This window comes from Tupaia chinensis, unplaced genomic scaffold (assembly GCF_000334495.1).
Source record: "Tupaia chinensis unplaced genomic scaffold, TupChi_1.0 Scaffold150243_1, whole genome shotgun sequence".
Classification (NCBI taxonomy): Eukaryota; Metazoa; Chordata; class Mammalia; order Scandentia; family Tupaiidae; genus Tupaia; species Tupaia belangeri.
Window position 1 is genome coordinate 877,307 of NW_006210084.1, and position 11,876 is coordinate 889,182.

Sequence of the window (11,876 nt, forward strand, 5' to 3'; positions counted from 1 at the left end):
ATGGCATTCCCTTTTGAAAAAGCAATGTAATACACTGTAAAGTTATATGTAATCCAATGTCATATAAACAAGATTATGATGATAATAAAAAAAATAAATTGGATTGGAGTTTTATTAGAATATTTTTCTTATAATGTTTTAATCTGTTCTGCTTTTTTAAATTTTCCATCATTTAGCCGATATAATCTGCACCAAAGTAGTGGAAAAATAAACAAGGAGAAATCTACAATATTTTGGGAAGGAGGAAGAAAAAATGCTTTGAAAAAACTGTATGCCCTTGATTAATGCATTGTTTTACTATGGAATTGATCTAAGGCCGGTATGTCAAAGGAACAACATTTTTCTTGTCAATGAAATATTCTAGTTATTTATCATCATGACAACATGTCAGAATGCTTATAGTTACAAAACCAACTAGTACTAATACAAGTAATGCGTCCTTCCTCAGTTGCCTGACCTTCAGCCTGGCCTGTTTCGACTCCTGTTCCGTGCTGATTGTAACGGGCTACTCATATATAGACCTTCCCCTGGAAGGCGCACTGCGTAATTCTGTCCACAGTTCCAGGAATCCTTCCCCAGTAATCAGCATGAAAAATGAACAGGAAACACTCATTCCTTGTAAATTTCCTTTATGCAATCAGGAACACAAAACTAAGAACCGTTAATAAATAATGAAGACAGGGTTTCAATCCACACTAGGCAAACCTAAACATCTGCTTTAAGTTTCTGCTTTGAAGTTTCAAATTTTCCTATTGAAAAGAAAAAAAATCAAAACATCATAACTTTTGCAGTATCAACAATTTCACTCCCTTAATGTGCAAAGAGAAAACTGGGCAAGGATAAAAATGCAGTGTAATTGTATGCATATGCATAACTAGATTTGGGTATTGCTGTTTCAATGTTTTTTTAAAAAGTTTACTCATTTATTTCTTCCATGAGAGAGAGAGAAAGAGGAGTGGGGAGAGGGACGGGGAGAGGGAGGGGGGGGAGAGGGAGGCACTCTCAACAGGTCCTCATGCTGTGATCCACCCCCAGTCTCCGCCAGCCAGGTTCATGGCACACATGTGTGCACATGGAGGCTTTGGGACATGAACCCAGGACCCACCCATGTGGCTTCAGCATCATGGAGCATTGCATTGTCACAGCTAGCCATGTTTCAAATTTGACATAACTGTGATTGTTTTCTCATGACAATCCTTTGATTATTTCATCATCTTTTTGAGAATATAAGAAGGTGGGAAGTAGTTGCAGTAGGAAGGCCTCTGGCATGTTTGGAGAACTCAGAGGTGAAAATGAGGAATTACAGTTCAGGTTCACAAGCCAGTGTTTGGTAGATGAAGTTGACAATTTCTCTTGGGAAGGCTTTGGGATTTCTCTAAATAGTCACTTTGTCAAAAATTCCTACCTACATGGGCCCCAGCAGTTAGTGTAATGGCTATGTTGCTGGACTCCCATGTAGTTGACCGTGGTTCGAGTCCCGGACACAGTGGCTTAAAACTCATCCGGGCATGTGTGCGTGTCCAAGATCCCAAGAGGAGAATGGAAAGAATGGAGGAGAAGGGATTGTGGCGTGGCCATCCCCCCGGGGGGTGATTTCTCGCTTTCTGTCTCTCTCTGTCTGGCGAGCGCATGCGCCCTATGGCAAAAAAACTCTCCCCCCACCAAAAAATATACCACACACACACAAAGAAAAAAGATGTACTCAAAATATTTATATACAGAAATGTCCATCACAGTGAAATGGATAATAAGGGAGTATTGGAACAATCTCATGACAAGAAATGTTTAAATCAGAGAACACTATGTTGCTATTAAAATGATATTTCCATCACCTAGAAATGTTCTGTTAGAACTCTGGACACTCTAAGTAGTAAGTGTGTATATCTCTATGTCTATTCATACATCTATTTTTTTTTTATAATTATTTATCTAATTTTATCTATTCATTCATTTATTTTGAGCAGACACATACACACACACACACACACACACACACACAGAGAGAGAGAGAGAGAGTGTGAGCGAGCAAGCAAGCCACCGGGTCCAAGACTTGAACCACGGTCGGCCATGTGGGAGTATCCAGTGCCTTAACCACCATGCTACCTGCTGGTCCCATTCATACATCTTGATAGTGGTCCTTCCTGGGTAGTGGATTACATGGGATCTTTACTTTCCTTACACTTGGGACCAGCAGATGGCATAATGGTTATGTTGCTGGACTTCCACATAGTCAACTGTGGTTCAAGTCCCAGGCCTGGTGGCTTAAAACTCATGCTGGGTACATGTGCATGTGGGTCCAAGATCCTGAGAAGAAAATGGAAGAGAAGGGATTGCAGCATTGCCATTCCCCTGGGGGAGTGAATTTTTGCATTCTGTCTCTGTCTCTCTGGCAAGAATAAACACTTTTTAGCAAAAATCTTTCTTAAAAAATAACTTTCCTTACACTTAACAGTATTTTGTGGATTTTTTTTTTATAATAAAACATCTTTTTAAAAAATTATCATGGGATTTCTCTAAATAGTCACTTTGTCAAAAATTCCTACCTACATGGGGACCAGCAGTTAGTGTAATGGCTATGTTGCTGGACTCCCATGTAGTTGAACGTGGTTCGAGTCCCGGACACAGTGGCTTAAAACTCATGCCGGGCGCGTATGCATGTGTGCCCAAGGTCCTGAGAGGAGAATGGAGGAGAAGGGATTGTGGCGTGGCCATCCCCCCGGGGGGTGATTTCTCGCTTTCTGTCTCTCTCTGTCTGGCGAGCGCATGCGCCCTATGGCAAAAAAACTCTCCAAAAAAAAAAAAATCCTACCTATAATTTTTTATAATAATTACTTTATTTGATTTTTATTTATTATTATCATTATTATTTTCCAGTTTGATCAGAGAGAGACAGAGAGAGAGAGAGGAAGTGAGAAAGCAAGCCACCAGGTCTGGGACTTGAACCGTGGTCGGCCATGTGGGAGTCCAGCGCCTTTAACCACCATGCCACTTGCCAGCCCCGAAAATCTCAATTTTCATTTTAAATCTTTGGGATAAGACTACAGGAGATGGTTATTAGGTCAGAACATCTTACCCAGGAGGTATCTGACTTTGATATTCATTCATCGGCGTTTAGCTCGTCAGATGATCTCCTATCACCTGGCAGGGGAAATGTTCCACGCCTCTGAGGTTTGGGCAGCCCTGAGAGGAGAGGCCTCGCCACAGATGAGGACAGCACTGCACTGTGGGAGCCAGGAAACACAACGGGGCTAGGATGGAGCTAACGCTGAGCCAGGAGAGGTTTTTGCAGAGGGGACCAGGAGAGTTCTTCAATGCAGGCGCTGAGCTGGCCTCCTTGAACATACTTATCCTGTGGTGAAGCACACAGTCCTGAGGCCCCTTTTGTGGGTTTGACTCCTAACGCCCACATCTTCTACTCACAAGTTCCTGCTACGTCACTTCTCTTTGTCTCTTTGTCTCCGCCTCTCCATTTCTAAGACTGGGATAAGAGGAGGGTTTTGTGAGGTTTTAATAAGCAACTATACTTGTCAGTTACTAGGATTAGTGCCTGGTGCATACTTGGCACGTGTTTGCTATGATTTTTCAGACTCCGCCACTGAAATATTTCAAATCTGTTGCTGAGTTGAAAACATTGCCAGGCCACACCTCCAAATTCCTAATGTTTGTTATAGTAGAAGAAAAAACTGAGCATGGCTTGGTTGTGTCAAAATTAGATGTCTTGATTATGTTCTATGTAGGCTGGAATAAGCCATACGTGTAATTTTAACAACTGAAGAAGGTGCTTTTTAATGGAAACAGTTGTTGAATTTTGACAAAGAGGCCTAGCACATGCTAGTCAAGCATTTGCTATAGTCTGGGCCAGAGCTAAGCTCTGTTCATGGACATTTACTTATTCTGTATGGATTACTTCATTTAATTGCCAAAACAGTATCAAGGGCTAGATACTATTGCTATTTTGCAGATGGGGGAACTGAGGCACTTAATGGTTAAATAATTTGTTCTCAGTCCATAGGTAGGCTGGGGGCCAGGAATCCAGCTAAGATGACCTGATTCCAGAAGCCATGCTCCCAGTAACTCAATGGTACAGTTTCCTTTCCTGAATGAACTGTTATTCTCAAATTGGGTATTATATAGGTTGTGATTTTTCTTAGAATGAGGTGTAGTTACTGTCAAATCAAGGCCGAATTATCTAGCACTTAATAATATTCAATTATATGAAAACAGTAAATACCTATAAAGTAAAGTACACACCTATCCACACTTAGGGTGCTTCTTCCTCTGGTACAGATGGTGTGTAAGAATAACCTTCCAACTCTTCTTTCACACTCTAATGCAGTCTGAGATTTTCGAAACAATGAACTCGTCATGAAAGTCACTACATCAACATTGTACGTTCCGTAATAGCAATTCATGTACACATAAAGTTATTTTGCAATATAACACTTCGTAATACTGACTGCTAATACGATGCAATTCTCTCATTTTTCTTTTTATGACTTTTCTGTGCACCTCACAGTGGATTGTTGACTTTTTTTTTTCTTAATGTGCCAGAGGATGTGTGTACTTGCCAGAGACAGACAGAAAGGGAGAGGGAGCTAGCACCCAAATGGGATGTGCCACGTCACAGGCCTGTCTCCAGAGTTTGGGGCACACATGCACCTGTCATGTTTTTCAATAATCCTTCTTCGTTAAGACTTTGTTAAGATCAATTTTCAACAGAAACATTAGCTGCTCATTTTATAGAAAATTAAAGAAAAATGGAAAAGACCAGACAAGTAATATACTAAGTGACCCAAAAATAGTTTTCTCCTTCTAAACATTCTAGTGAAAGACGAAAGAAATAATTTAGCTGCAGAACAGATAACAAAATTCATTATCTTCACATATCAAATAGAACAGTGTTATGAGTTGGAGGTTTCAAACAATAAAGGAAAATTTGTTTTATCCAAAAATATACTTAAAGTTGGACAGTCGAAGAGAAACAGAAGTTTCCTTGACATAAGATGTTTGTGTTGATGTGGGACTGAGAATTGCAAAGCACTGTAAACAAACCTTCATGGTTGTAGTCATTAAGAACAGTGATATTTTGTTGTTTTACATCTGACTTATAAATGGAAAGTTTGAACACATATGCATTAAAGAGTTGACCAGTAAGATCAGTGAGACTCTACTAGACATCAAAACAACATGAATTCAGGCTTGAGGATGGCAGATAAAAATGCTGTCAGCTTCATATACTTAGTTTTTGGTTGTGCATTCTGGAAAAAAAAGTCCTGATTTACACAGTTAAAAAACCTTTGTGGATTTAAGCCACTGACATTTTAGAATGGCTTGTTAGTGCACCCTAACCTAGCCTATCCTGACAGACATATTTGATCAGCTCAGTGTCTTTTCTCTTTAAACCTTATTTCCAGTGCTTGAAAGTAGGTTGTGGGTTCCAGCAGGTGGCACAGTGGTTAAGATGCTGGGCTCCCACATAGCCATCTACAGTTTAAGTCCCAGACCCAGTGGCTTAAAAATCAAGCTGGACACGTGTGTGTGTGTGTGTGCCCAAAATCCCAAGAGGAAAATGGTGGAGAAGGGATTGCAGCACAGTCATCCCCCCAAGGGGTGATTTCTCACTTTCCCTCTCACTGTCTCCCTCTGTCTCTCTGCGGAGTACACACACCTTATGGTAAAAATCTAAAAAAAAAAACAAAAAAGAAAGTAGTTGTGACCAGAAAAATATTAGGCACTCTTGTTGCTTTTTCTTTTTTTAAAGAGAGATTTTTGCTATAGGGTGTGTGCATTCACAGGAGAGACAGAGAGAGACACAGAGATAGAGAGAAATCACCCCCCTCCAGGGGTATGGCCACGCCACAATCCCCTCTCCTCCATACTCCTCTGGGCACACACACGCACACACACACACACACACACAAACACACACACACATACACACACACGTGCCTGGCATGAATTTAAGCTGCTGGATCTGGGACTTGAACTGCAGTCAACTACATGGGAGTCCAATGACATAACCATTACACCATCTGGTGGTCCCTGGTGGGTCTGTCTTTTTATTGTTATTTCTGGGTTACATAAAATCGCAGTACATCTTAGTGGAGTACAGTATAGTTTGCCAAAGCTTGCAAACAGCAATGTAAGAATCAAATCGAAACTATAGACATCCGTTGTATTTAACATTGAACATTACATTATGTTGTGCACATTCAATAACAGTTCTACCAGGTTTTCGGAAATTCATATCACACTGTCAGTGACATGTGTACTCTGCTGTGGTGTACCGTCCCATAACCCATTCCACTTGTTTATATGCATTCTCATGTCTGTTCCTCTTTTGCTTCCAAACCCACTCAGCGTAAGCCTAGCACCTAGAACTGTTGGAGGTGTGGTCCATTTAGTAACAGACAAGGCTGAGGCACGGTTAAATTTAAACACAAGCAGACCCATGTGGGAAAGGTCTTGGTTTTGTATTCTGGGACTTCCCTGAGCACACTGGGTACTCATGCACACACGTGTGCCTGTGATCTAGGCCAGCCGAGATGGGGCAGATTGCAGCATGGGGGCCCTGTGGGGTGCCTCTCTCTTTCTCTCTCTCTCTCTAAGAAGAAAGAAAAAAGAACGAAATTCAAAGAAAATTCAAATACTGTACATGGAGCAAGAGCAAGGGGGAGGGGCCAGCAGGTAGCATGGTGGTTAAGGGATTAAGGGGCTGGACTCCCATATGGCCAACTGCAGTTCAAGTCCTGGACCTGGTGTCTTGCTTTCTCTCTTTCCCCCTCTCTCTTTCACTCTGCCCATATCTGGTCAAATTTAATAAATAAATAAATAAAAATGAAATAAAATAATTTTAAAAAAAAGAGCAAGGGGACAGAGGGAGAGAGAAAAGAAAGAGGAAGGAGATATGGAGAGCATGCATTATTGGGACTAGCTATGATGCGAGGACCAAAAGCCACTCACCAGAACACTGAAGTCCATTGCCTTTATAGCCCTGCTTGCATTTACACTTGAAGGATCCTTGGGTATTGAGGCAGTTGGCTTGGAGGCTGCATGTATGTGGATCCACAGAGCATTCATTTATATCTAAAAATGGGAACATTCCAGTGAACAATTTGGTGGTAACAGGGCTTTGCTGCAAGACTACCCCTTACACTCGAGCAGCTCGAGGCAACCACTCAGCACCTCCAAGAAGCCAAGTGTTGCCCAAGAACAGAGAGGTGTCTACAACTCTGCCTGTTGCCTGGTCCGTAGGGAGCATGTCTGCTGCTCACTTCCCCCAGAGCAATTTCACCTCCTGCCTGTCAATGCTATTGACATCTGGAAGATGTTCAGGGTCTTCTTCCCAACTTTTTCATCTAATTTCAAACTAAATAATAATAGCAGAAAATAAATTCTATATTCGTAGGGGCTTAATCTCCTAATACGCAAAGGACAAGATTATCAAGGAACCATGGATGGCACTGGAGTTTACAGGCACCGGCATTTGGTTCAGATTGCCAGGAGAGGCTCAGGCTGGTCTGAGCTTGTTTGTTGGATTTAGAGGGGGAAAGCCTGCTGAATTCCACCCAAGTGAGAGGTTCATCTGCCCTAGTCTCCATCCCACTTTCCATCTATGCACACAAAACCACCCTTTGTTTCTCTCTTAGCCACAAACGGAGGTCAGGTACTAATCTTAATCGCTTTTAAAATCTGATGATTTGTTTCCTATTAGAATTCCCACCCGGTGCTGTAAAGCCTCCCATTAGGTATCAGGGACCAGGATTAAACTCAGTAACCTAGCATCATGGGGTTGCAGAGCTGGGTGGGGGTGCAAGAAGGTGTGGGGTCCAAGCCCACGAGAAATGTGGATTTTATGGGCTTGCCTAGGATGGTCTTTGTGTTTGAGAAGAGATGTGGAGACTTCACAAGACATCAAAACCTGCCAATCAAGTGTTGCCCCAACACGATTACACAGACATGTCAGGAGAAGCCCTGAGCATTCGGTTGAAAGAAATCCTCCTCACCAACTGTTAGCTTTCCAGGCCGTGCACGTACCTTTGCTACATATATTATGTGAATAGGATTGCAAGGGTTTTTTGTTTTTGTTTTTGCATAAACTCATTTTTTTTCACAAATAAATTCATACTTCAATTAAAAACAAAACAAACAAACAAAAAAGCAAGCAAGCAAGAAAGATCCACAGGAATCTGAATGTCCCTTGACTGCAGAAGGGTCCTGTCTACATTACATCAAGGGCAATGGGAAAATACTCAAGGGGTGCCCACATAGCCCATCTCATTTGCTGATTAAACTTGGAGTCTCTTCACTGATGGCCAAAAGACTTCATTTCACCGATGAGCCAATAGCTGACTGCTTTCAGAATCTTATGAGAGAGTGATGTTAGTGGCCATGCGAAGACAGCATTTTATTTGGAGCTTGGACTACGAAAGGGCTAAAGGGGGAGAGGAAAGAAGGTATGTCTCCATCTCTTCATACATTTTTCTTTCTTTCTTTTTTTGCTATAGGGTGTGTGTGCTCACCAGAAAGAGAGAGAGAGAGACAGAGAGACAGAAAGTGAGAAATCACCCCCCCCCCAAGGGGATGGCCACGCCACAATCCCTTCTCCTCCATTCTCCTCTCAGGATCTTTGGCATGCTCCAGTGCCCACACCCAGCGTGAGTTTAAGCCACTGGGTCCAGGACTCAAATCGTGGTCGACTACATGGGTGTCCAGCGACATAGCCATTATGCCAACTGCTAGTCCCATCCTCATACGTTTTTCAAAGGCCACCCCTCGTGGAAACCTGTGAACAGACCACTGGGATCATGGCTCTTTCTTTTATCAAACATAGATACTGATCTATTGTTCCTATTTTTAGATGTGTACCTGGAGATAGAATAAAAAATGTAGAGGCCAGCAGGTGGTGTGGTGGTTAAGGCCACCAGACTCCCACATGGCCAACCACAGTTCAAATCCTGGACCTGGCGGCTTGCTTTCTCACTTTCTCTCTCTTGCTCTTGCTCTGTCCCTCTCTGGTCAAATTTGAAAAGGCAATTAAATAAATAATCACAAAAAGAACCAACAATATAAATAAAACAAACACCAGTCAATGTTTCAAAGCACTACCCCCCCCCCCCCCAAAAAAAAACTCGCCCCCCCCCCCCCCAAAATAATCTCAGGGGATTCGCCTCCATTATAGAGCTATATTCCTGACTTTAAATCTTTATTGGCCTGGCTTCATAATTGATGTCAAATGTCATTGTTATTTCCTAAAAGAAAGAAACCTAGAAAACAAACAAACAAACAAAAAAACCTTTCTGGAGCCAGGGCCTGGCGGGTGGTTAAGGCAGTTGGATCCCACATGGCGAACAGTGCAGCTCAGAGTCAGACCTTGAGAAACACGTTGGGCATGTGTGCATGCCTGAAATCCCAAAAGGAGGAAGAGATGGAGGAGAAGGGATTATGGTGTGACCATGCCCCATGGGAGGACTTTCTCACTTTCTCTCTTCTCTCCCCCACCTCTGGCAAACCCATGTGCCCTGTGGCAAAATTAAAAAAAACAAAATAAAAAACTTTTCTGTGCTGTTAAGCCAATCAGTAGAGTTGATCAATGAACCAGTAGATTGAATTGACATCAAAATACCAGTAGAGGACGCCTATAGGTTCGGTGAGGAGAGGAAAAAAGGAAAGGGTACCACCAAATCTTACCTACGCAGGCGTATCGGCCATGGAGGTATTTCAGTTCGAAACCGATGTGGCATTTGCAGTAGTAGCTTCCAAAAGTGTTCACACATCTTCGATTGTAGGGGCAGATGGGTTTACCAGAGGTACATTCATCGATGTCTAGGGTACAAAGCCAAGAGGTGTCGGTGACAGCACGAAAACGACCCCCAGCACAGCACATGTGTTCACGCACACAGCAGGTACATGTGCGGGTCCTTTGCCTGGGAACCTGATTATCTAAGGACATCATACCTCCAGTACATGTTCCAGACTGCCCCCCCATCCCACCCACAGTTCTGTGTGTATGCATTCACATCACTTTACACTTTTCTTAGAGGCATTGCCTCACTAGAATATCACTGCTTACATTCATATCTTTCCTGTCATGCCTGGGCCCTTCTGGGGCGGGGAGCAAGGGTCTGTTACCTACATTACATGTGTGCTGAATGACCACTTCCCCAGCTGTGTATATCAGATATATATACAATCTTTCAAAGTAGGGATACACTTAAAGCAAACTAAATACAGACACTTATAACTTCTATTTTACAAAGAATTATTTCATTAGCTGGGACCAGCAGATGGTGTGATGGTTACATTGCTGGACTCCCACACGGCCAACCACAGTTTGAGTCCTAGACCCGGAGGCTTGAAACTCATGCCAGGCGTGCATGTGTGTGTGCCCAAAATCACAGAAGGAGAATGGAGGAGAAGGGATTGTGGCATGGCCATCCTCCCTGGGGGTGATTTCTTGCTTTCTGTCTCTCTGTTTGTCTGGTGCGTGCACATGCCCTATAGCAAAAATCTCTCTTAAAAAATCCCAGAATTATTTCATGAACAAGCTCCTTCAATGCTCCTGCAATCTGGGCTCAAACCACAGAAATGTAGTTATGTATGAATATGCTTCTCAGAAATTATGGGTCAGGGGTAATTATGTAAAGGTGCCATTTTAGTCAGCAATAGGCAAGTCCCTTTTCTACCACTGAGTCACCTTACAGAGGGGTTGATAGCTATGCTGACCAGTCCATTCAGGCTCAGGCTCTGCTTTGACTTTCAGATGTCAAATCAGATAGCTGTCATGTTGTTCTTTCGGCTCTCTGGTTAAACGTGCAAGTTGGTGCTGGCTTATCCGTCTCTTGCATCCTTAAAACAATAAATGAGCAGTGGGTTGACCAAAATGGCTTTTCAGTGATCACTTTCAGACATTGTCTTTCCCTTCCAATAAAAATGGCACTGAACCATCAAAAAAGTGGGTGGACATTTGGATTCAGTTTGGTCGAGAATTAGCCTTGCCTGTGAACCTAATTAAATCTTTGATTACTCTGAGAGACAAAATTTTAATTTACATGTATATATATTGTTAAAGCGTTTGACTGATTTAGGACCTATTTGACTGAGTTTTCTAAATGCAGTTTATCAAGTTATGTACATTTAGACACACAGCACTTTAGCTGAAAACGATTTCTGCTGCTGGGACAAAATGCAGTCATTAAATCGTACTGATACGGGCTTACTGAAGGTGGAGAACATTAAGAATTCTCTCAACGTTCTGATTTGCTGTGGCATCCCTTATTAATGCTATGTGCTCACTTGCCCCAGATATTATGTATACTTGGTGTAATAGAATTGCTCTGAGTTAATGCAGTTTGGTGGGTGAACATAATTCAAGCTCACAAAGGAACCAACGCACAGAGTGAAGAAAGTGCTGTCTCTGTCCCCGAGCACTCAGTCCCTCTCAGCCTCTCAGTCCTCTCCTTCCCATACCTGCCAAAGGCTGCTTGCTGGGCAGGAGGCATTCTGCTCGGATCCCCACCTAGACCAGGCTGGGAGTGCTGGGAACTCATGTTTGGAACAGCCCCATCAAAGAAGGGCCAGAAATGGGGCACTGGGACCAACAGTTAGTGTAATGGCTATGTCGCTGGACTCCCACGTAGTCGACCGCGGTTTGCATCCTGGACCCGGTGGCTTAAAACTCACGCCGGGCGCATGTGCGTGTGTGCCCAAGATCCCGAGAGGAGAATGGAGGAGAAAGGGTTGCAGTGTGGCCATCCCCCCTGGGGGGTGATTTCTCGCTTTCAGTCTTTGTCTCTGTCTTTCTGGTGAGTGCATGGGCCCTATAGCAAAAAAAAAAAAAAAAAAAAAAAAAAAAAAAAAAAAAAAAAAAAAAAACA

The 11,876-nt window shown here is 42.7% G+C and overlaps 1 protein-coding gene across 1 annotated transcript in view; it reads right to left on the bottom strand.

Moving 5' to 3' along the window:
- Nucleotides 1-11,876, bottom strand: part of EGFL6 (EGF like domain multiple 6) — a 56,333-nt gene that overhangs the window by 11,948 nt on the left and 32,509 nt on the right. Inside the window, exons 8-9 of the mRNA XM_014585649.2 lie at nt 9,691-9,825; nt 6,964-7,086 (exon numbers count right to left, since the gene is read on the bottom strand). Coding sequence (XP_014441135.1) covers nt 6,964-7,086; nt 9,691-9,825 — 258 coding nt within the window. The remainder of the gene's footprint in view (nt 1-6,963; nt 7,087-9,690; nt 9,826-11,876) is intronic.